Source organism: Dipodomys spectabilis, unplaced genomic scaffold, assembly GCF_019054845.1.
Source record: "Dipodomys spectabilis isolate Male_0828 unplaced genomic scaffold, ASM1905484v1 ptg000004l, whole genome shotgun sequence".
In the NCBI taxonomy this organism is placed as follows: domain Eukaryota; kingdom Metazoa; phylum Chordata; class Mammalia; order Rodentia; family Heteromyidae; genus Dipodomys; species Dipodomys spectabilis.
The window spans coordinates 14720393-14746768 of NW_024870681.1; the positions used below are offsets into that span (position 1 = coordinate 14720393).

A 26376-nucleotide genomic window follows, 5' to 3' on the forward strand; every position below is an offset into this window, starting at 1 on the left:
GTTTCTCTTTTGCCTTCTCTTTTCCTCAATCTAAAAATCTTTCTTGCTAGTTGATTTTTACCAAGGAATAGTTTATGATTTTATTCGTCTGTGTTGTTGGCCTTTTGTCTTTTCTTGAATTCCATTTGGCTTTGAGTTTGGGTTCTGAGATGAATTTGCATGAGGGCTGGAGCTTCTTTTTTTCCCTTCAATTCTGGGTTTTGTTTTTGGGGTTTTTTTGTCTTTGATTTTAGGCATCAAACCTAGAGTTACCCACATGATGGGCAAGTGTGTATCAGCTAGCTGCAACCCCATCCATCTGCTTTGGTTTATAGCCTGACCTCCAATACTGAACCATGTGGCCATGTGGCCATGTGCCTCAGTGGCCTCATCTGTAAAACCCCCATAGTAGCAATTACCATCTTCTGGAGCTTGGCTTTTTCCCCCAAGTAGATGTCATTACACAACTGATGTACTGAATTAGCTAGATACTGATAGGCCATTTATAAATTACTCTCCATCCTGACTCTTAAGGAATTTGCATTTTTGGTAAGAAATGAGGGCTGGGAGAAGAAAATCATCCTTCCTGTGACACGTTTTATGAAAGACATAGACATAGAGCTATCTAGGTGTGCTTCTCTCTGAGGAATCCTAGAAGAGGTGACAGCTTAGTTGAGCTTAGAGGGGTAGAGAAAGCAACACAAATAGAGAGTTAAGCATTGGTTAGGCAATAAAGGCAGAGGAAAGATTTAAACATCAAGGATGCTTTTATTGCTAGGGGAATGGATATAAACTTTTTAAAAATATTCCCAGCAGGGAAAAACATAAGTTTTAAAAATGAGAATACACCTGGGAAGCATGGGAAGCATTTCCAGTGACCACGAGAGCTGTGTCTGAGTGGGAACAGACTAGGAGCTGTGCGTTTAGAAAGGGCCCACTGGCTGCATTATGAACTAGCCTCAGGAGAGGCAGGTGAAAGGCAGTGCTCCATTGGGAAGTTGTTTGACTTCGCTGATGAGAGCCAGAGCAAGTCTTGGCTGTGGATCTGGAAAGAATTTAAGAGATTGTTGCTTTTGCATGATTAGATCATACTATGTCAGTTTAGACAAGATGACAGCAGCCTTCTGTCTTGTGCAACTGGGTAAAAGTTATTGCCATGGATCAAAAACTGGAGAATGAGTGGAAGAACAGATCTGAAGAGAGATGAGAAATTCTTACTTTGAAATGTTGAATTGGGGGAAGCCCCCTAAATCCATAGGCAGAGATGAGTTTACATAGAAACAGAGTTCCAGAGAGAGAAAGAGTTGGCATACGAGTTCAGACTTGGGAGTCTTCAGCATATAATACAAATCAGGTTGTTAATAAGCACCCAAGACGGTCATCATCATCACTTCTTTTCTTCATTTAGTATTTATGGAGAACCTTCTATATGCCAGGCTGTAAGTTCCTGGGCTGTATCAGTCAGCAATATATAAAGATTTCTGCTGACCTAGTGAGGAGACAGCAAGCAAAAATATAATAGGAATTGTACATTATATATAATAATAGTTAATAGTTATATATAATAATAGTTAATAATAATACATAGAAACAATGCAAGGAACAGTTCTGGTGGAAGAGGAGAGATGAGGGAAAGCAAAGGTACATAGAGAGAGAAGGCTAAACATGAGGCTCTCATACTGTAATTTTTTTTTTTTTTGGGTCCGGTCGTGGGGCCTGAACTCTGGGCCGGGACGCTGTCCCTCAGCTCTTCAGCTCAAGGCTAGTGCTCTACCACTTGAGCCACAGCGCCACTTCCGGCTTTTTTTTCTTTTGCTTATGTGGTGCTGAGGAATCGAACCCAGGGCCTCAGGCATGCAAGGCAAGCGCTCTACCACAGAGCCACCTTCCCAGCCCCCTCATACTGTAATATTTAAGACAGAAGAAGAAGGGCTGGGAAGGCGGCTTAGTAGTGGAGTGCTTGCCTAGCATGCATGAAACTTTGGGTTCAATTCTGCAGTACCACATAAAAAAGAAAAAGCCAAAGTGGCGCTGTGGCTCAAGTGGTAGAGTGCTAGCCTCAAGCAAAAGAAGCTCAGGGACAGTGCCCAGGCCCTGAGTTCAAGACGCAGAAAAAATGAAAACAAAAACAAAACAAAACAGAAAAAGTGGTGAAGAAGAAGATACACAAGGAATAGCTGGAGAAAGAAAACTTTAGATGTAGGTACCAGTCATAGAGAATTAAACAGCCATGCTGAGCCCAGGCATCCTCCTTTCCAGCAATGATCTTCCCTATATGCTTACAAGTTTTATGAGCACATGGCCACATCATGTGACAGACATGTCACAAGGTTGCTTACAGACCAGTAGTAGGCTGCCTGCCACACAGATAACACCGTCCCCTCTTCTACCTGCCCCCTGGTGACCACATTGCATCCCTGACCGGGGGGTGGGCAAGTCAAGCTTGTGCTGTGCATCATTCTTCTGCCCTCTGTGTATTTTCCCGTCTCTGTCCACGCGCCGCTCCAGTTGTGTTTACATTTCCCAGCTCTTTCTCCAGCTGTGGATTTGTGTTTCGGCCAAGCTCTGAGAGGCCCACTCTGTCAAAGTCTTCCTCTCTCCCAATTTCACCAGAGACTGTCACTTCTGCAACCATACCTTCTTAGCGAGACCACTTCCCAACCAAGGAAGGGTGTATTATTATTATTACTGTTGTTGTTGTTGTTGTTGTGAAAATATCATACAGTGGGGTTACAATTACATGGGCCAGGTAATGAATACATTTCTTATCAAGCATTGTTGCCTCCTCCTTTGTTTCCCCCTCCCATCCCTTCCTATCTCTCCCCGCCCCCCGCTCCCACTTCCTCCTTCCCCCCCCCCAAATTTGTAAAGTTCGTTTTTCGACATAATGTCTTGTACATCTCATTGTTGCAATGGGTTCACCTGTATCCGTATTTAAACAATTTGTTTTTTCCCTTCCCTTCCACAAATTATACCAACATCAAATACAGTGAAAACAGGGGTTATACCATGGGGGAGGAACATACAAAGCAACAAAGAAATCATCTTATAAATATGTTAGAAACAATTGCAGGAAAGAAAAAACATTTGAATCCTTATCTTGGAGTTCATTTCACCTAACATCCACTTATCTGACCTTTTCTGCTTGTCTCAGACATATACTAGTAATTGCAAATAAGGGAAGCCATGGGAACTATGTTTCTTTGGGCCTGGCTTACTTCACTTAATATAATTTTTTCCAAGCCTTTCCATTTCCTAACAAATGGGGCAATGTCATTCTTTCTGATGGAGGCATAGAATTCCATTGTGTGTATATATACCATATTTTCTTGATCCATTCATCTACTGAAGGGCATCTGGGTTGGTTCAATATCTTAGCTATGGTAAATAATGCTGCAGTAAACATCGTTGGGCTGGTAGCTTTAGTATGGTCTTGTTTGTGATCATTTGGGTAAATGCCTAAAAGTGGGATTGCTGGGTCATAGGGGAGCTCAATGTGAAGTCTTTTGAGGAACCTCCATCTTGCTTTCCAAAGTGGTTGAACAAGTTTACATTCCCACCAACAATGCAATAGGGTTCCCTTCTGTCCACATCCCCTCCAGCATCTGTTGTTATTAGAGTTCTTGATTTTAGCCATTCTAACTGGAGTGAGGTGGTATCTCAATGTTATTTTGATTTGCATTTCTTTTATGGCTAGGGAGGTTGAGCATTTCTTCATGTGTCTACTGGCCATTCTTCTTTCCTGTTCAGAGAAGTTTCTCTTTAAGTCTTTAGCCCACTTATTTATTGGGCAGTTGTTTCTTTGAGGATTTGTTGTTGGGGGATTTAATTTTTGAGTTCCCCCTCCCCACTGTGAAATTTTTTCCTTTCATTCCCAGACAAGTAGTTGCTTGAATGGCCACACCAAGTCATTTCCCCTCCAAATTTTCTGTCCCCCACCCCGCCACATTTTCCTCTCCAAGGGTGACTGCCAACCTTTGACTTGGCTGTTGGAGCTGGTAGAGTTTGCAAAAATCAACCAGAGGAAACACAGGTCCCTCTGTCAATGATGGCCTGTTCAAGATAGTGGAGTATGAGCTACCTTGCGGCCCTTCTCAGCACAGCTCTGATTGGCTTTCTCCTTGTCATACGAAAGCCTGACTCAGGTTTAGTCAGGAGCACTTACTAAATCATGTGATGTTTTGTAGTGTGATGATTTGTGAGGACAGAAATAACACATCAGCCAGGCATCAGTGGCTCCTACCTGTAATCCTAGCTACTCTCAAGGCTGAGATCTGAGGATTGTGGTTCAAAACCAGCTTAGGCAGAAGGTCTGGAAGACTCTCATCTCCAATTAACTACAAAAAAATTGCTGGAAATGGCTCTGTTGTTCAAAATAGTAGAACACTAGTCTTAAGCACAAAAGCTCAGGGACAATTCCTAGGCCTTGAGTTCAAGCCCCAGGATCAGTAATCACCCTGCCCACCTCCCCCCCCCCCAAAAAAAGAAAAGAAATAACACACCAGAGTCTAGCAAGGCCTTATTCACCTTGTGAGTGACCATTACCAAGTGACCATTCCTGGAGATGTCACTGAAGGTTGGAGGAAAGCTCTCCTCAGCTTCCTTGCAAAAATCACAGGGCCTCTTTGAGATCCACTCACGGTAAGAATTTCAAGGTGTCTCACAAGCAAGAGAGAGTGTTAGAAAGGATTTATTTTAGTATAACAGGTTAAAGGAGAGAATGATGGGGAAAACAAGGAGAAACATTACCCACTCCCCAAACAGCATATGGGAGGAAAAGACACCAAATGGTAGCCATTCTCTGTTGCTTTTATTCTTTCTGAGCTGGGGACATACACATAGTCATGTCCTCTAGCAACCTCCAACCATTAGACAAGGGTTCTAGGTGGCCAAGATTGGTGATGCTGGCCCTAACCAAAATATAAGGAGAACAGATGAGTTTTGGGATTTCCTTTCCCCAGATTCGTTTTTCATTTTTCGGCCTCTATGCACTTATGAATAGTTTGCAGAAAAGAGAGCAAACATAGCCTGCTCTTCTATATCTCCCTGTCTTTGTCATTTACCATCTAGAAATATGGGGAACCTGTTTCTCTGGTTTGGGGTTTTTATTTCTTATTTCTATTGTCTGAGTCTGGCTCTTCTAATTTCTATTCATTTTCATTTCCTTGTCTGCTAATCCTGCTTTAATGAGCCCCTGGGAGCTCTGCTTAACTTGTTCATTCTCTTGTTGGTCCTCAGAGTTTTTAGTTTATTTAACACCATCTTTCTTTAGATCCCAGGGAAACTGCATATTGTCCAGACACCTGACTTCTGGCTGGAGTGAAACAATATCAGGCTGGATTTCCCAGTTCTTCCAATGGTAGCAGAGTCCTGGCTTCCAACTAGAAACATCAATCTCCTCCTCCTCCTCTTTCTTTCACGTTACCCTTGAATGGGGTCAGGGCTTGTACTTGAGTCAGATTTTCCAGTTAACTTTGTCTAACTCTAATCTCTGATTCACAGCAAGGAGCCCTATGGCCAAAGATAAATTGTTTTTTGATTTTGTTTAAATTCCCAGAATTCTTTAAAGAAAGCAACATGTTGGACCCCAGCCTCCTCCAAAGCTGGTACCAAACCACCTGTTTCTAACGAGTCTTGTGCATTTCCAGAAGATTCTATGTTAACCCATGCTCATCTTTATCCCCAGGCTCTGACTTCCTAAGAAAACCCTCCTCTTCACTAGCAATCCAGCCTATCTTCGGGGATTCTGGAAGTCTTGAACACTCTGTAATCATCCATTTTAAAGGCAGATATACAATAACTATGGCCCTAAGCCAGATGGTAAGATTGTTTGCTTTGGCATAAGAAAGAAAACGTTTGCTTTGGCATAACTTTCTCATGGATAAAATTCTATCATTCCACAATGAGAAATCATTTCCAAAGTACAACTGATCCTTGGGGGAAAGAAACACATGAAAGCATACATGACAAATACTCTTCTAAGGAAGAGTCCTGGGAAAGTGAGGGAGTGAGGCTGGAGATTAAGGGAGCTGGTAAGCACTGGAGTGTGGGAGCAGCTGGGAAGGAAGGTGAGGAAGGTGGGCCTTTGACTGGATTGTGCTGTCTGGTCTGTGATTTGTTTGACAGGCCTGACTTGGTCACCTGTGCTCTGCTGAGAGGTACATAGGACATGCCTAAGGAGGATGGGAATTGAGGAGAGATCCTGGAATACCAAAGGAGAAGCCTGAGGCACTAGGAAGGTCTGAATGGTATCTTAGAAAAAAGATCCAAGGAGGAATTTGTAGCTCATCCTTAATGAAATTCTTTTAACCTTCAGGGCTGGTGCAGGATAAATATTTATAGGAATTAGCTATTTTCCTGACTGTGGGTACCCTCGGTGAGGGGAACTTTCTGAAGAAAAGGAATCTGCCATCTAAACACCTGCTTATGACTGTTTGTGTAATACAGAGTTCGGGTTCCCCACTCAGGCTACACAATTGCATTTGTCTGTCCATCCCACACTGTGGTACTGGTCTATCCGAGTATCTTTACAGCCACATTTCAATAATGCCTACATTTCATACATTGGTGACATTTGTTCTCGCTTAGGAAATAGAAGTTTGCTTCACAGGGTGGGAGTGGTTGGTCTGTCATGGTAATGGGTCAAAGGGGTGAGACTGTTGAAGAGGATGACACTGATCAAGATACCTTGTATTCATAAGCTGCTTTGTTAAATGGTACCTCCTTTTTACAGCTATGTAAAGATAATTTAAAAAATTAAATGCTATTTATAGAGATGAATTCCAGGAAATGGAAAAATTAAATAAAATAGCTACCCCCCCCCCTTGACGGTGGTTCACATATCTATCAAGTAGATAAGCCAGGAGGCCCATTCCCCCCACCCCACACACACACTTTCTAACTTTTTAGCCCCAAGTCCTAGCTGAAAGGTAAAAGGGCTCCACTGCCTCAAATTGGAAATGTTTGTGGAGAAGAAAGTACAGCTGACTCAGTCATCTAATCAATTCCAGGAGGAGCTCAGAGTCACTCACCAGCCCCAAGTCCCCAGGGGTCCAATGCCTAGATCCAGTCACCACCCCCCTCCACAACACTCTGGACATAGCCAGAGGATGATGTCAGGACTTCCCAAACAGGTCCCTGTCATCACACTGCCGCTTGTGTCTGCAGGGACAATAGCCAGCCCTCTGCTCTCCAACTGCTCCCAGCCAGTCTCACACTGGGGGAGACTAGGGAAGAGGCCCAGGGTCATAAAGCAAAAGGACAGATGTAGATATTTCAGAGGCAGTCAGATAAAGCCATCTTTCTGCTCTGCAGGAGCCTGGCTTGAACCAGGAAGGAGAGATTCCTACTTGTTCAGCCACATTTGCCCTGCTTTGGGGAAGCTAGGTCTTTAATAAACTGGATTTATTGGCTCTGGACTTATGCTGCCCTTTGCAAGCTCAACACAGAATCATCTGCTTCCAAGGTCCTTGTTTTATTTTTGAATATTAAACTTGAGACCAGCCAATGACCCCATCCAAAACAGTAACTATAAGTCTGGCTCCCTGGCTCACACCTGTAATCCTAAGGTACTTGGGAAGCTGGGACTAGAGGATCTGCAAGCTAAGGCAGAAAAGTCTAAGAGACTCCATCTCCAGTTAACAAGCAAGCAAACAAACAAATAAAAGTAGACTGGAGGCCTGCCCCAAGTGGGCAAGCACTAGCCACAAGCAAGCTAGATGTTGTGGAATACTTCTGTCAGCGTCTGGGCTCAATGCTTTATCTGGGTAATTTCACCCTTGAAAACACCAAGAGGTAGTGATGAATATTCCCATTATATAGATGGGGAGACTGAGGCTCAGATAGTCACACTATAGTTGACACAGTGGAATCAAGGAATGAATACCTAGGTGTTCATTGTCTGGTGTCTGACTCCAGAGCCTGCTTCCACTGAACACCACACACAGTTGCATCAAGAGGAAGATACTGGCAAGTGTTCTCCAGTGCCCCTCCCCTGCATTGGCTCTTGTTGGCAGCAGAAATGAGTGGATGTGTCCCAGCCATGTCAAATCCAAATCACACAGCCCCTAAGGAATGGTGATGGGTAGTTCCCATGTACCTGGATGACCCTGGGTGGTCCTCAGCACATCTGTTGGCTAGGATGATGTCCCACTGTCTTAGATGCCAGATAGGAGCCATATTTGGGGTCTTAGGACTCGGTTGATTTACTTAACTGAGTGTGGACCTTGTATTTGGTTGCATGTAGCCATGGCTTTCATCCTGGCACTGACTTAAGTGGGGACCTTCTTCAGTGGTGGATGTTAACCTGAAAAGTTTATCCCTAGGATTCTAACTCTCCAGGGATTGGCTCTTAAGATAATACTTTTCCCTGGCTGGTCATTTCCCACACTTCCCACTCACACTTCCCACTCCATTTGTGCTCATGGACACTGTATAGTTTCTCATTCACTCTCTCATTATCAAATGGCCTTCTCCGTGTCTGTGTCCTGTCCACAGCTGGTTATCATTCCAGGCAGAATTCAATCTCCCCTCCTCCAGGAGAATTCTTTCCTCCCACCCCCACCACCTCTTCCAGGAGAATTTCCCCCTCTCCTCCAGGAGAATCCCCTCCCCCTCCAAGAGACTTCTTGGTCAACCTAGTGTCGCTATCTACTCTGTCTAACTACCACCAACACTTCCTTGGCAGTGTATCCCTGACAAATTCTCTGATTGTATCTCATGGAGATACAGAGATAGTCTTTTCTTTAGGCCTTTCTTTAGCGTTCTGTCTTCATCAGATCTTATCTGATTCCACTTCAGCTTGTCTCTTCCCCTCTCAAAGTTCCCAGGGTAGAAATGAATGCAATAACAGACATGTCACCTTCAGTTCTGGGGGAAAAAAAAGGACAGATTAATAAAATGCCTTAATAACTGCAAGGGATAGGTTCTAGGATATCCCTGTGGACACCAAAATCCTATGTGTTTGCCTATATAATTTGTAATCTCTTACAGTTTAAATTCCTCTAGATTTACAATACCTAATTCCATGTAAACGCTATATAAACATTTTTATACTTATTATTTGGGGAGAAATGACAAGAAAATAATGTCTCTAATGTTCAGTACAGATAGAAGGCTTCCCCTTAATATTTTCAATCTGCATTTGGTTGAACCTGCAAAGCGTTCTCCTTCTAGGCTTTTCTACATCATTCCAGAACCTCTTGCCTAGCTCTTTACAGCACCACTACAGTCTTTTCCAGTCTTTCCTAATCAAGTCCAAGGGAAAGTCACCTCAATCTCCCTTCTTAGTCTCTTGCCTTGGGTTCTCGGCATCAAGTTGTCACATTTAGCCCCTCAAGTCTCAGAAGATTGGGTCAATATGGTGGGGTTCTGGAGATATCCTAAGGGCACAATGGGCAGGTGGTGGTTATTTTCTATGCTGCTCCCATCATCCTCTCCTCCAACCAACCTAGGAGGTAGATAACCTCCATGATGGCTAGCAGGTTGCAGGTAACCTATGTTGCCACCACATCTACAGACTGGTTCTGAGACCCCCCAGGTCTATGACTTCAGTCTCAGTTCAGTCCCTAAATATTTCTGTGGAGTGGATCTGACAATGTCATCTTCTGGAACAACAGAGCCCTGCTCTGACTTAGAGCCTCAGCCTTAGATATCTTCTTTAGGAGATCTCAGGCCAATGATCTGGAGAGAAGACAGAGGGCTACTCACGTCACAGGAAAGCAACACCTAGGGAGCCTAGAATGTATGCTGAAAGGAAAGAAGAAATAGTATCCACAAACTGGATTCTTAAAGGAGGGAGGCGTTTGGGAGTAGAGTTCCAATGGAGAAGAAAGAACCCTGGTCTCTAAGAAAAAGTTAGCATTTGTCAAAGACCCAATGAAACCTCCTGGTAGAAGATGAGCAGCTTGTTCACACAATAATAAGGACAGGCCAGAGCTGGGATATAGCCCAGTGGCAAAGCATTTGCCTAGCAAGTGCAATGTTCTGGGTTCAATTCCCAGGACCAAAAGAAAAAAAAAAGACAAAAATAAAGTACAGAAAAGGCTAATAGCTATTTATTTCAGGTTCTACTAAATATTCTCTGTATTCTTATTGTAAAATTTTACAGTTGAGAAAAAGGGGGTAAGGATAAATTAAAAATAAAACTTCCCATCAGTCCAATGGAATAATACATGTCTATTTTAAAAATAAGGAAGGGCTCTATGTTCCCATCTGGAAAGATCTCCAAGAAACACTGTGGAAGGAGGGGAAAGGCAAATTTCAGAACTGTGTTTTTTTTTTTTTTTTTTCATTTCCAAGGCTGGGAATAAAACCTAGGGTCACTATACATGCTGTACAAGTTCTCTACCACTGAGCCACAGCCCTGGCCCTTGAGTAGCAGATTCCACCCAATCTTATCTGTATGAAATGACTTTTCAATGTGTATGTCTATATCTTTCTAGATACATAAAGTTAAATCTAAAAGAGACAGGAACTTATTAACTTGAAACAGATGGTATGCACTAGGCATGTGGCATCACTTGAATTTTTAAAATTATAATCCATATTATTTTTATAATTACAACAATTCAATTAATAATTTTTATAAGTGACTGACACAGCCCAAAACAGTAAAGTCAAGTCTCTCCAGGTTAGCAGGCTTCCCATGAGGCCGGTTACCAGAGTTTCCACTTGCCCTGGCCTGGCCTGGCCTCTTTCCTGATTTGACACTCAGATGTCTGCAGGAGGGTCGGTGACAGATGCCAGTGGTGGTAGTGCTGACAAGCCTCAAGCCACATTGTTCCATTACTTCCAGCTCCCTGTTGCCCTTCTCTTGGCTACAGTGAGTGCTGCTTTCTCTTATCTGCACCTAGCAAGAGTCAGAAGTTCTTGTGAGTGTGACTGCAGAATACCGGGCTTTCTAAAGCTTCCTGATAATGCTGAAATTCCTTTCAGAGAGGCACTGCTTGCAGTCAGGTTAGGGGACCATGTGGCTTGGGCACATTGTGTACTTGTAGTTGGATTACAAACCAGAGGAAAGCTGGCAATACACAATGGAAGAGACATTTTAGGATGTGCTTATAAGACCACCCGGAATGATAACCTCTCTCCCTAAGCCAGTCTATCAGCTCCCCTACAGGACCCAACTGAATAAGAGTCTCTGCAGGATTGAGCCATTGGACACTTGCAAAATCTACTCAAGATACCAAGAAAATTCCCCTAGTAAATACATAAGCATCAGACACATTTCTGGGACATAGCTTTTTTATTTTTTTTTTTATATTTGATCAGTAATAGGACTTGAGCTTAGGGTCTAGGTGCTATCCCTGAGGTTTTTTGTTTTTTTTTTTTTCACTCAAGGCTAGTGCTCACTTGGAGTGCTATCACTTGGACCCACAGCACCACTTTTCTGGTGGTTAATTCGAGATGAGAGTCTCATGGACTTTCCTGCCTGGGATGGCTTTGAACCTCAATCCTCAGATCTTAGCCTCCTGAGTAGCTAGGATTACAGGCGTGAGCCACTGCCACCCAACCAGGACACCACTTTTATTAATTAATTATTAATTAATTAATTAATTAATTATTAATGCTTGGTTTGAGGGGCACGTTGGGATACCCGCAGTTAACATTAGCTAGTCCTGACACAGGAATTTCAACTTAGTAACCTTACATCCCTTTATTAACAAAGTTCATTAAACATTTTGTCCCACGTGACTAGCTTTTGGCTTGAAGATCATGTGAACAGCATGCTGTCTTATCAATTTGTTTCTCATTGAAAAACCTCAGGGAGAGCAGCCATCTTCTGCTTTCTCTTCACCCTCATGGTACAGTCTCAGGCCATGTACTTTCCTCCACCTTCTCCAATGTAGTTTCAAAGAAAGATCTGGATTCCCATAGAAAATGTGGAGAAAGGTATAAAACCCCAAAATAAAGTTTCACAGGTGAGGATAAACCTTTCATACATTGTTCATTCATTCTCTCAGCCTAGCAGACCACATTTATAAATACAAGTTCTCACTGAGGAAACAGACAGGGGGAGGATGGGAAGGGATGGGAAGGGGACACAAAGGAGGAGGCTACAATGCTTGATAAGAAATGTAGTCATTATCTTGCCCATGTAATTGTAACCCTTCTGTACAGTCTTTTCACAATAAAAAAAAATGTATCTCCACTCTTTTCTGAACGTGGAAAACACAACAACAAAAGAAAAAGGCCAGAAAGAGATGTAGGCTTGCTACCAAATGTAAAAGTATTCCTAAACCAGCCTTCTGGGGTCCCCCCACACTGACTCAGGCCTTGGGTTTCCCTCCCTTAGGGAAGCAGGTGAGCTTCTCCAAGGCCACAGATGCATTTGCATTTGAAGAAGACAGCAGCAGTGATGGGCTTTCTCCAGTTCACACTCGAAATGAAGACCCCCAGAGTGCTGCAGGATCCCCCCAGGATGCAAAAACCACAGAAGCCCCTTTGGCAGGCCCTGTGGGGACAATAGAGGTAAGACATCAGCTATGGCATCTGAGTTTCCTCATTTCTTCATAATATTTCTCTCTGTATGTATGTGTGTGTGTGTGTGTGTGTGTGTGTGTGTGTGTGTGTGTGTGTGTGTGTGTGTAAGCACACACTCAGGGTGGTGCTCTCATTTAACTTCTTCACTCAAGACCAGTGCTCTATTACTTGAGCCACACCTTCGATTCTGGCTTTCTGTTGGTTAATTGGAGATAAGAGTCTTGTAGCCCAGGCTGGCTTTGAACCATGATCCTCAGATCATGGTTCTGAATAGCTAGAATTATAGACGTGAGCTACCAATGCCCGAGTCTTGAAATCAATCTTGCTACCGTTGATGTGGCGGAAACTTCAGAGCTGTTTCTTAATGATCCATCTCATGTTTTGTTTGTTTGATTTTGCTTGTGAGGTGGGCAGAGTTTTGCATGCTGGCTTCAAACTCATAATCCTGTTTCAGTCTTCTGCCACCTCCCTCCCTCCCTTCCCCCACCCCCAATCACACAATACCCTGTGCTGCAACAACCGGCATGTGCCACCACACCTGGCTTACTTGCATCTTTTTTATGCCCCTTCTCACCTTATTCATCCTGGAGATCTCTCTCACACACACACACACACACACACACACACAGGATCAGTCCAATTCCTTAGACTGTTGAGTCATGGCTGAGTTTCCAGGGAATGGGGTGAAGGAAAGAAAAAAATGCCAGCAGGCCCATGTGTGTTCTACCTTTTAACAATTACTGAACTACCAAGCTACTACAAAGTTAGCTTGCAGCCCTCACCCACACTTAGAGCTTACCTCTTTCTGGACAAATCCACAAAACCTCAAGAGCGAGGAACGTGTATTGAAAACACTCATAAAACACATTTATGCAGAATGTAAGCAACAGCTACTACCAGGTTGCCTACTCTGGTTCAGGAGTAACTAATGCTGGGCACTTTACAGCCATCACCTCATTGACTCCCACAGTCTCCGCTCTAGGGTAGACCCTCTTGCTGTTGATTCCAGCGGTGGAAGAACTGAAATGTATGAGGCTGAGGAATCAGGTGACCTTGGGAATCACCACGGTGCTGCCAATCCGGAGTTGCTATTGCCAGAAGCCACATGCAGGCTCAATCAACATTTTCCCCAGCCCAGCTTGATGATGCTTATGGACTTCTAAAGAGGAGATGTTGGGGATATACACCTGGCAGGAAGAGATACACTTGTGCGGACGTGACATGTAGACATATTTGCTGTCCTGATTCTGCAGTGTCCTTCCTCTGAAGAGAACCCACTAGACCACAACTTTATTCCTGATCTGTGGGGTATGGTTTAAGTAGTAGGGGTCTTGCCTAGCAAACGGGAGACCCAGAGTTCATACTTTAGTTCTACAATAACCTGAAGTTACTTTTACATGATGCTTTGAACAATTTTGTTCATGAAACGAAACTTTGAGGGCCATGGACTTTTCTACCTGTAGCATCTTGTCAGCCTCAAAAGGATCCCTATTTTAGAGTGTTTTCAACTTGAAATTCTGGTTTAAAGACAGTCAGCCTGTATTAGAAATGTTTTTCCCCTGGAAATCCATACAGATAAGCAGGGGCAATCTTAGAAATTACTATCCATGGCCCATTTTCCTGAAACCCTGTTAGTCACTGGTTGCTGTCAGCCCTATCTTCAGTCTATCAGAGCAAACTGGAAGCTGAACCAAGAAGAAAATACAAAGAGGGAGGGAAACGGGAGGTATGAGAAGCAGAGCTGAGATATTTGTGCATTTATTGTGCAAGAGTTTATAATCAAAGCATTTTTCTTCCCCCTGCCTACATGCCGAGGCTGCTCTTTGAAACCAAACTTCTTTGATAACGTTAAGCGTTTCATCAGACTGTCTGCACAGATTATTCTGACAGCAAATGCCTGAGCTTCAGATTTAAGAATGGCTTGAGCAGAAGACAAGTTCTCCTCTGCTTAACTCTAGGAGAGGGGAAGAAGGAACGAGCCCTGAGCAAACCCAGGAAAAATGCCAAAGTCTTTTCAGGTTATTTCACCCAGAAACAGCTGACAGATGAGGACACCGAGATTCTAAGAGAAAAGCAGTCCATGGGTCTGGAGGCAGGTGCCAGAGCTCAGGGTGCTGAGCAGCCCCATTCTGACCTCCTGGGGAGAGATCCTGAGCAGGCTCTTTTTCCTTTGGGTAAGAGTCACTGGGTAGGAATGTGGGAGAGGAAGAAAAGAGAATTATGCCTTTTTTGGAGTCTTCAGCAGACAGAAATGTGCCTCTTGTAAAGGTTTGGATGACCCTACACACACACACACACATGCACGCACATGCATGCACCTCCTACATTTATCTATCTATTCATCTTTATGCATGTGTTCATGAATTTGTATATGCATTTGCACACACATATCTCACATGTGCATATATGTACATACACATACATATATACCCCACATGCATATACAAATAGACATGATAATCTTCATGCATAAACACTTACCCAGACATGTCTTGTAGTTACTCATTCATGTGAACGTTTATGTCAGCAAATGTATATACATAAATACATATGCACATATGTGTATACATAACTAAAAACATATACATATAAACACACATGCATATATGCTCAACACACAGGCATACACATACTCAGACACATTCAGACCTGTACCCATATATATATATTTACATATGCATATATTCACATTTACTCAGGCATGTACTCATATACACATAGGTACCCACATACACACTTTTTTTTCCCCCAGAGCTGAGGACCGAACTCAGGGCCTTGCGCTCACCAGGCAGGAGTTCTTCCTCTGAGCTAAACCCCCAGCCCCAAACACTTTTTCCTCTAACTACCAACACCATTTATTGTAGCTCTACTTTTCCCTAAAGCTCCTACACTCACTCTGTCCTCTTCCTATCTTCTTTTCAATCTCCTTATTAAACCAGGAGATGGCCCATGTCATGGACAGGCAGAGCCTTCCACAGCATGACCAGATACCCCTGTCTCGTTGGAGCAAACCAGCCTTAGACTCCTCTTCAGAAATCAGTTTGGAAATCGCCTCCTTTCTCTGTCTGAAGTACCCTGGATTGGCTGATAGATTTGGTGATGTTCTCCTAGAAAGTACTAGCAGTTCCTGTCTGCCTAGATAAGAAGCCAGGGTGCCAAAGCAGTAGAGCTTTGCCTAGGAGACTTTAACATTTGTATATTGCTCACCTTTTATTCCTGTCTCCTAATAATAACATCTGGATTTCAGGATCATACATCAGGCTCAGAAAATGATAAGAATGATTCCACCTCCCAGCCCAGTAACCAGTCCGACTCAGGGAAGCACGGGCTCAACGCTTCCATTCCTGTGCACGCTGCTGTAAAGGTAGGGACTGCTCAGCACCCCTCCCCTACCCCCACTCCATTCCTACTGAGCACCCAGCTCACAGAAACTGCTGGGGGCAGAGCTCCTTGAGTCAGGTTTGATTACGTAAGGAGAGTCCTGCGGACCCATAACCAGGTTCAATCCCCTAGAAGTATCACAGAACAGGAGTTGAGAAAGGGGCCATCTGTGTAGGGACCAAGATTCTATTCTAGGGCTTGTCTGCACTGTGTGTTGGCATTTTGGGAGATTACAGCTCAGCTACCATATTCCTAAATTAAAAATATTTCATGAGGTCACCCTTAAGAGAGACACAGCTGATTGGAATACACACCTGATTTGCCAGGGCCATAAAACAGAACAGGGAGGTTGGATCTTGTGCCAGGAAGGCTTTGCATAATATAAAAGCTTAGCAGTCATGGCAGTTTCCTCCTAGAGAAATGACGCAGGGACCAAGAGGTGACATTCACAGTAGATGAATAGCTGTAATAATTATGATGCTGTTTGTTCTGCTAGTACTGAGGTTTCAACTCAGCATCTCCATTTTGGTCAATTCATTTGTTTGGATGATGCTTTACTACTTGAGCCGGGCTACCAGCCCAGCTTTTTGTTGGCTCTTTTGCAGGTGGAATATCATGGATCTTTCTGTCTAGGCTGGCAGTCCTCTAAACATAACCTCCTAAGTAGCTAGGATTACAGGCAGAAGCCACCAGCATCCATTTATTTATTTTATTTTATGTTTTGGTTGGTTGTAGGTCTTGAACAAGAACCCATTTATTATAATGAATTTCTTATTTAATCTCAGCCTTCAATCCACAGAGTTCTCACTGTTCAATGAGCTCCTTGATCATCACTTGGCCTTCTATTATGGCATTTTATGTTACTCAGCTTCTGTTTGATTTGAGAGGATGTTTAATGACATCACTTAATATATAGCATAGTGGATCTTTTTATAAAGGAGGGTTATAAATTAAAATAAAATGATAAAGTAACAATGTTATGTTCTCAACGGATGGCAAACACTTTAGTTTCCTAGTAAAGCTCTCCACTCAGATTACAATTCTCTCCATTCAACAGTTTTAAAATTATGTGATTATCGATTTATCTTGTCCATTACAGAGGAAGCAGGAGGAAATGGTTCAAACTAAGACTATATATAAAGAGAAATTACATTACTGCTTCTACCAGAGTATTTAAAATGTGCACATTTCAAATTAATAAAGCTGTCAGCCTTAGGAGGCCTGAGAGGGAGCCAAGTTTCAGTAACTCATACTTATAATCCTAGATACTTGGTAGGCTGAGATTGGGAGGATCATGGTTCAAAGCCAGCCTAAGCAGAAATGATTGAAACACCCCTTCTCAGATGTTAGCTTGATGCAGTCATGTGTATCTGTTGTCCTAGCTAGGGGGGGAAGCCTAATATAGGTGGATCATACCCAGGTAGGAAGTGACCTCCTATCTCAAAAAAAAAAAACAGCAAAATGCAGAGTGGGAGGTGTGGCTCAGTGGTAACAGTGCCAGCCTAGCAAGTGATCTGGGCAAATTGCAGCCCTGAGGCTAAATCCCTGTATCGCATACACACACACACACACACACACACACACACACACACACACACACACACACACACATACACACACACTTGCAAAGCAAACAAACCCAAAAAAATGCTACAATTGTGTGAGATGAGACCAGTATGCCAGAGGGAGCCAGCTCTAATGATCAGAGCACCAGTGACCCAATAGTGCCTTCCTCAAATAAATAAAAGATATGCCCAAGGGGCTTGAATGGGTAGTTCTTCGGAGATACCCAAATTGACAAAAAGGCTCACCAAAAGTCTCTCAATCATTGTTCATTAGAGAAAGGAATAATGTAAATGAAATTCATCTGAAAATCATTCAGAAGGATGTCATTTAAAAATACGAAAATAAGCCTGGCATTGTAATCTTGCTACTCAGGAGGCTGAGATCTGAGGATCTAGGTCCAAAGGGAGCTGAGGCAAAAAAGTCCACAAGACTCCATTTTAAAAATAATCAGCAAAAAAGCTGGATGGAAGGAGTGCTGGAGCTAGTGCTAGAGTACCTGCCTAACGCTGAGTACAAACATCAGTACCTTAAAAAAGGAAGGAAGGAAGGAAGGGAGGAAGGAAGGGAGGGAGGGAGGAAGGGAGGGAGGGAGGGAGGGAGGGAGGGAGGGAGGGAGGGAGGGAGGGACTTTTGGGCATTTACCCAAATGTTCACAAACAAGATCACACTAAAGCTACCAGCACAACTATGTTTATTGCAGCATTATTTACTATAGCTCAGATATGGAACCAACCCAGATGGCCCTCAGTAGATGAATGGATCAAGAAAATGTGGTATATATACACCATGGAATTCTATGCCTCCATCAGAAAGAATGACATTGACCCATTTGTTAGGAAATGGAAAGACTTGAAAAAAATTATATTAAGTGAAGTAAGTGAGGCCCAAAGAAACATAGGTCCCATGGTTTCCCTTATTTGCAATAAGTAGTATATGTCTGAGTCAAGCAGAAAAGGTCAGATAAGTTGATGTTAGGGAAATTGATGTTAGGGAAATGAACCCTAAGATATGTATTCAAATGTATTTTTCTTTCATGCGATTGTTTCTAACACATTTATAAGATTATTTCTTTGTTGCTTTGTATGTCCCTCCCCCACAGCATAACCCCTGCTTTCACTGTATTTGATGTTGGTATAATTTGTGGAGGGGAAGGGGAAAAGCAAATCGTTTAAATAAGGATACAGGTGGACCCATTGCAACAATGAGATGTACAAGTCATTTTGTCGAAAATGAACTTTACAACTTTGGTGGAGGGGGAGGATTGGGGGAGGGGGGAGGATGGGAAGGGGAAACAAAGGAGGAGGCTACAATGCTTGACAAGAAATATACTCATTATCTTGCCCATGTAATTGTAACCCCTCTGTACAGTATTTTCACAATAATAAAAAAAAGAAAGGGAGGGAGGGAAGGAAGAAGGAAGAGAGGGAGGGAGACAGAGAAGGGAAAGAAAAAAAGAATGAAAGAAAAGAAAAGAAAGAGTTGCTTGTGGTCTCCTTCCATTGGCCAGTCAGCTCTAAAGAGAAAAATAAGCAAACAAACCCAGCTTTACATATCCTCTGAGTTCAAAAAGGAAATTAAGTTACATATTTGCATGAATCCAAAAAGGAAATTAAGTTACACATTTGCATAAATGTGTAAATAAATAAATCCAACCATCTCTGCCCCATACTATCCAGAGAAACAGATCTGATTTTAGTATATTTTGGAATGCTCAAAATGCTAAGATATCACAGAGGAGGAAATAATTTTCTTGACTCCTGATTTAGTTGTAAGCCAGAGCACTGAAGCCGAATAGCCAGGGAGCTGGGACAAAGCAGGGCCAAGCTGGTGCCTAATCCTGCAAAAACTCTCCAGATACAAGACGACTGAATAATTAACTAGAAAGCTGAGCGATTGACAAGCAGGGGAGAAATAAAGACATTAAGCACAGAGAAACAGTTGTGCTTGGTATTTATTAGTCTCTGGGAAGACGTCTAGAAGAAAATAAAAACACCTTTGCTGTGGGATGCGCTGAGTCAGAGAAAGGCGAGTTGTAGGCCCCTCCCACAAGGCCACAGTTAGAGGAGTATTTTGAGGTTGAAACAGGACAGCTGCCAAATCAGAATGTGCCAGCCAGCGATTCGGGAGCGCCCTCGTCTGGAACCTAATGGAATCAAGTTCTCCATTTATTTATGATTGCTTTATTTCAACCTCCTCTAATAAAATTCAAGACTTTTTTTTTCCCTATAAGCACAGGGGCTTTAAATCACTGTTTGCCTAGCTTTTTCACTTGATGCTGATACTCTACCGCTTGAGCCACAGCTCTACTTTTGGCTTTTTGCTGATCAGTTGGAGCTGAGTCTTGTGGACTTTTTTGCTTACACTGGCTTCAAACCTCTACCTTTAGATCTCAGCCTTTTAAGTAGCTAGGGAAATTTTACTTTTGGACTGATAACAGTATGTACTCAGTTCAGTCTATCATTTGGAGGCTTTTTGAGTTCAAAAGGTGATGGATATAGAATTATAGCAACTATTTTTATTAAGTCAGTAGTGTATTTATAGTCCCTATCTTGTGCAACAAGATGAACATAAAATACAGAATATCTTCCCAATTGTACCAGTTCAAACATTTCTCTTCGTTTCCAGTCCTGGTACCTTTAACCGCCTTTACTGTGCTCAAATCAAAGTCTATAATGGGAAACCATTGGAATGAGAAGGAACCCAGGGGGTTCAGTAATGATTCTTTTTATAAAGTGACACCCTGATTCTGTATGCACACTGAGTGAGAGAGGGGAAAAAGTTAAATCTCTTTTATCCTCCGTCAGACCCATTCTTCTAGATTTCCAAAGACAATTTTAATCTCCTCTAAGCTTATGTCGAGAATAAGTCAGCTTACGGCATGCTTAATTGAAGATGATTGCACTGATACACTTGAAAGAACAGTTTTAGGAATAGTTGCCCAATTAGATGCTAGACTATCTATCCTCTATCAGTTAAGAAAGAGCACTCTGTAAGACTTGGGCTTCCATTGGATTCTGTTCCATCCAGGAGGAAAATTTTGCTCCTTGGAGCCCTTTCTAAGATGTAAGATTCCCTGCCATAGCTTTGTGGCTTTGCCATATTGTATTTCTAGGATTTGAGAATAGCCCTTAGAGGACAACTCCTCACAGGTAAAAAAAAAAAAAAAAAATGCCAGGTTTTTCCCCAATCAACCAAAGCACATGCCATTTCCTCATCCTCTTTGCAGTCCAAGACCTTGGGGGACAATAAGAACCGCCACAAAAAGCCCAAAGACCCCAAGCCAAAGGTGAAGAAACTCAAATACCACCAGTACATTCCTCCAGACCAGAAGGCAGAGAAGTCTCCACCACCCATGGACTCAGCCTATGCCAGGCTACTCCAGCAGCAGCAGCTCTTTCTACAGCTGCAGATCCTCAGCCAGCAGCAGCAGCAGCAGCAGCAGCAGCAGCAGCAACAGCACAGGTTTAGCTACCCCGGGATACACCAAGCACAGCTCAAGTGAGTTTGGCCAGCCCAGGGTGGGCACGGAGGGCAGAGGTGGGGAATGACTTCCCTCTGCTTGAGGCAGGTGGGAATGAGAAGCAGCATCTTGGAAGCCAGTGAGTATTTCCAAAGCTACGTCGTGGAAGATCTAAGAATGTATTCTGGTCATGGCTCGCCATTCTGGTGTACTTCTATTTGGGGAAGAAATGGACTCCTGGGTCCAGGTGCTGAGTGACCACTCTGCTGGGTCACCGTTTACATGATCAACACCCTCACCTATCGAGTTGGATGTGGCTTCTATCATCTGTTTTTAGTCACCCTCAAATCAGACTTGTAATCGTGCTGCATGCCGGGTGCAACCATGCTTCACTATTCAAGCAAGGGCATGGAGGCTTCCCTATCCCACGGCCTCCATCATGGCCTCCTGTCTCCCCCAAACAACGCTTGAGGAGTAGAAACCAGTGGGGGAGTTGGGAGGGTGGATCTTCTGCCACTGGCCAACTAGTCTGTGCTGTTTCTCTTCATCCTGCCCTCTGCTGCTGATTCTAACATGGCGGGTCCCTGTAGGCAGTTACTCTGTGGTCTGATACAAAGGCAGCTTGGTGTGTACCTATTTCTTTTTTTAAGTGCCTCTGCATTTGCTTTTCAGAGAACCAAATGAACAGATGGCTAGAACTCCAACCTCCTCTTCAACACCACTGAGCAATACCCCTCTGTCTCCTGTCAAAAACAGTTTTTCTGGACAAACTGGTATCCCTTCTCTCAAACCAGGCCCCCTCCCACCTAACTTGGATGATCTCAAGGTAGAAGATTTGATACATTCTTTAAAATTTTCTTTCTTTCTTTTACTCTCAATGTTGCCGCAACAGATTGTTCTTAGGATCTTTGCTTCCTGATTCCTTGAGAGGAAAAAAAAATGAGGGTGGGGGAGAAGTATATGAGAGAGACTGAAGAAGGTGGTGAAATGTGTTGCTCCTATAGACAAACTCCTCTTCCCCCCCCCCCCCCCCGAGAGAATAAAGCTATGAACCCCAGCTCAACCTTCCCAGGCAGTGTGACCTTGGGCTAATCTTTATACTCTTCAATATCTGAAGTTCTCATTTGCAAAAGGAAATCAAGAAGACTCAAGTAGAGCTTAGCCCAAAGTATAGGTGTGTTATGTATTCATGTTTCTGAAATGCGCTAAACCAGTGGGCAATTCCATGATAAACCATTTTACAATTTTTCTCTAGGACAGTACATTAATAGGCCCCCAGAATCTTTGTTGAGCTCCTCCCTCTCATCTCCATCCTCTTTACCACCCTCATGCCTATGCTGCATCCTCAGTCATTTTCTTGAAAGGAGAAAGAAAGTAGGAGTAGGTGTTTTTCCAAATAGAAAGATATTCCATGTCTCGTGAAGTGCCCACACCAGAACATAAAATGGATCAAAGGTCCTAAAATCAAAGGCTTCTTTTTACCTTCCCCTTGGGGCAAAAATTGAACTTGTTTCAATTTGGCATCCACACACCTGGAATAAGATGTGAGCTTGTGCTAATGCTCTCCGGAGCCTTAGGCTCCCCAAATCATAAATCCACAGAGATAGAAAGAAGCCTGTCGTACCTTGAATATTATACTAAGTGAAAGAAGCCAGATGTATTAGGACGAAGACCACATCAGTCCAGGTGCAGGAGTAACTTCAACAGGCAAATTCTTACAGACAGAAAGTGGAATAAAAAGTTCCAGGATCTGAGTGTCCAAGAAGGACTATGGGGAATTGTTTAATGGGGTCCTAGTTTCAAGTTGAGATGATGAAAGAGTTCTGGGAATGGTTGGTGGTAATTACAAATTGCCTAAGCATACTTATTGCCTTTGAGCTGTCTATTCAAAATAGTTAAGTGGCAAACTGCTTTAAGTAATCATTTTTGTGTGGGCCTTACTATCCCTTGTTTTTTTTCACTCAGCATGGTATTCTACTATTTGAACCATGCCTTCACTTCTGGCTTTTTGCTGGTTAATTGGAGATAAGAGTCTCATAAGACTTTTTTGCATGGGATGGTTTTGAACCATGATCCTCAGTCTCCTAGGTAGCTAGGATTAGCTACTCACCAAGGCTCAGATGCAATAAGAATTTTTTGTTTTACAAATGGATAATCACTGGAAGGAAGTGTTCAGCCAGGAAGGACTGGAGGGTCCTTAGCCCCAGAGAAAACAGGGTACACATGTGCTGATGTGCTGGTCAGACTCCTGAAGGTGACTCCCCCGGGGTATACATGCTGAGGGTGATTGGCAGGTGGCAAGGATGGTCATTAGGGTACATTGAGAGACCGTGGTGATGGCAATGGTAGCCGCCATTTTTAGTGCGAGCTATAAGTCAGCCATTTTTGCTCTCTAGAAGGTTAGTTCTGTCATCCCAATTTAAAAAGTGAAAATAAAAATCAGAGCCTTATGTTAAATTATAGGTAAGCTAACAACCTTATAAGTAATACCTGAAAGGCTTGACCTATAAGACTGAATAGGCTTGACTTTCCATGACCCATGAGAGAGTCAGTCCATCCTCATGAAAGATGAGAATGGAAAGGAAGAAAGGCAGGAAGAAAGCTTGCCTGATTTTATCTGTCAGTGTGTGTCCTGGGGAGAAATGTCTCTGAGTCTTGGTAGAGTTATGCCAATGGTAAGATCCAGAGCCTAGGATGAGATGCTGGCTAGCAGGGATGATGGTAGGCCCATTCAAGTGAGGAATGTTGAGTGTGTCGGGGAGGAATAATAGCTGGACAACCAAGAGAAAAGCTAGCTGGTTTCTGTCAGTAAGAAATATGCCAACTTGGTTCATCCCAGCTGAGCGGCCAGGGATGAAATGGGAATTAGTCATGTGCAATGTGGAGACAATGAAAATGAGAAAAGAGAATGAGATTGGAGGAGAATAAGAGGGAAAGAATGGGGGAGAAAGAAAGGAAGAACATGGTACAACCATATTTGAGGAAGGAAGAAATAGGAGGAATTTATGAAGGTGACTCTCAAAAAAGAGTAATTAGAAAGGTAAGCTAGTGGAGATAAAGTTTTTAAGAATTATCTGCATTCTTTGCTGCATAAAACTGAAGAACACCAAGAAAATAATGTGATTTTTTTTAAAGAAGTATTAATGGTTATATAATACTATTTAGATTTTTTGCAACATTTCTGGAAATCTGGAGAGTAAGGGTGATGGGGAAGAAGAGACTAGGAAGTTTGGAAACTGGAAAATATTTGGTGGCTATTAAGAATAATTAGTTCATTTATTTTAAAGTATGACAATGCTACCATAGCCATGTTTTTAAAGAACATTTATGTTTTAGAGGTAGCAAAATATTTACAAATGATATTATATGATTTGCTTCAGAACAATTTAAGAAAGGTAGAAAAGAAGTCGTTTGGGGTGTAGAAATTTGGACAGAAGTTGATTTTTGTTTAAGTTATTTGATACATAATGGATTCATTTATACTTTTGTACTTACCTGTGTATGTTGGATTTTTTCTATAATATATGGTTTTATAAATTACCAAGGAGTAATACACAAGGGAATAGAGGAAAGAGGTATGTGCAAATCTTAGACACATACAAGCCCACACAGTCTAATAGTCTGAAATCCAAGGTAAATTGAACTCAACAAGTATTCATTTCATTTTCGAGTATGAGCTGCATTATTTAATAATGCAGCTTAAAATATTCAGTGCAAGAACAGATTCTAAAAATAAATAGAGAACTCATTAATTTTAAGTAACTCAAAATTTAAAACAATAATGAGTTGCCATCTTGCCCTTTTCAAAACTAGCTAATCTAAAAACAAAAAGACAGACAGACAGAGACAGACAGAGACAGACAGAAAAGGAAATAGTACCAGTAAAACTATGGGGAAACTGTCATATTGCTGGTTGATAAAATTTTTTGAAAACTTTAGCTTATTATTAAGTCACATGTATTCAAAGATGAAATATAATGCATTTAGAAAAGTAAACTTTATTTTAATAGATAGTTAAGACTCAGAGGAAGCATACCAGATCATGTTTCCTTCTAGACTTAAAAATGCAGATGAACATATTTTGTTTCCTGATTACTACTTTTAAATAACTGTGTGTCCATAAATTTCTGACATGCTTTTTTAACACCTCATGAACATTTTTCATAACTTTTTAATATTCAATAAAACTTTCATTTTTAATAGCAGCATATCACTCTACCACCTAGTTAGCATTCCATTCTTGGACATTTAACTGGCTGCCAGATTTTTGTTATTTAAAACATGATTTCAGTGACCTCTGCCCATACACTTATTAATTCCTCTGATTATTTCTCTAGGCTGACTACATGGGACTAGAAATTCCTAAACTAAAATGTATCAGTATTTTAAAACATTCTTGATACCTATTACTAAATTTCAGTCCTAAACAATGGTTCCAGACTGACTAAAATGCAGCATAATTTTTTAATTTAGCGCTAGCTAAATGTCAATGTCAGTCCCCCTAGTGCTAGATAAATGCTATTCTTATTCATTACATCTCAGGAGAGATCCAAGACTCAGCATTTCTAACTAGCTCCCCAATACTGCTGATGGGGCCAGTTCCAGAACTACCCTTTGCATAGAATGACAAATAATACCTTTGCCTTTTAAACATTTGTATTTCTTTTTTGCTGCTCATACCTTTTGCACTCAGCCATTTCTTGGTCAGTTTCTCACTGTCTCGATCAATTTGGTGAATGGGAGCACATCTTTATTTATTTGAATTCCTTGAATTACTAATGGCAATGCACAGTGGGCCACATATTTTTAGATTTTATTTTTGTTTATGAACAGCTGGGTCACATCTCTAACTCGTTTTTTTGTGGAGGGAGGATCAGTTCTGGGGCTTGAATGCAAGGGTTGGGCACTTTCTCTTTGCTTTTCCCCTCATGTCTGGTGCTCTACCACTTAAGCCACAGCTCTACTTTCAGTTCTTTGGTGGTTAATTGGAGATAAAAAAAATCTCATGGACTTTTCTGCTCAGTCTGGCTTGGAACCTCAGTCCTCAGATTTCAGCCACCTGAGTAACTAGGATTGCAGGAGTAAGCATGGGCGTTCAGTTCCTATCTCATTTTACTATGATGTATCCGTTTTTATCTTTTTCATTGGTATGCATTTTGATATTTGTGTTGCAAGGCTTTTTTTCTCCAAGACTGCAATTCGTATCTGCATTTTTGTTTGTATCTTTATGACTTAGAGTTTTCAGTTTTGGTTGTCAATATTTTTATGATTACGTTGTTTGCTTTTATGCTAAAAATGCATATGTTCAGAAGAACATTAGCTTATATTAGCTTACATAGTCTTCTATCTTCATGATTGTTGATCCTTAGGTTATGTTTCCTGTTCTGTTTTGGTTTTGTGCTAATCCTGGAACTTGAGCTCAGGGGCTATGCGTTGTCCATGAGCTTTTCTGCTCAAGACTAACCCTCTACCACTTTGAGCCACAGCTCCACTTCCAGTTTTCTGGT

The 26376-nt window shown here is 42.2% G+C and overlaps 1 protein-coding gene across 1 annotated transcript in view; it reads left to right on the forward strand.

The window, feature by feature from the left end:
- The window catches only part of Myocd (myocardin), a 49019-nt gene that overhangs the window by 9375 nt on the left and 13268 nt on the right, over positions 1–26376 (forward strand). Inside the window, exons 3-6 of the mRNA XM_042693860.1 lie at positions 12275–12450; positions 15710–15826; positions 20636–20907; positions 21542–21695. Coding sequence (XP_042549794.1) covers positions 12275–12450; positions 15710–15826; positions 20636–20907; positions 21542–21695 — 719 coding nt within the window. The remainder of the gene's footprint in view (positions 1–12274; positions 12451–15709; positions 15827–20635; positions 20908–21541; positions 21696–26376) is intronic.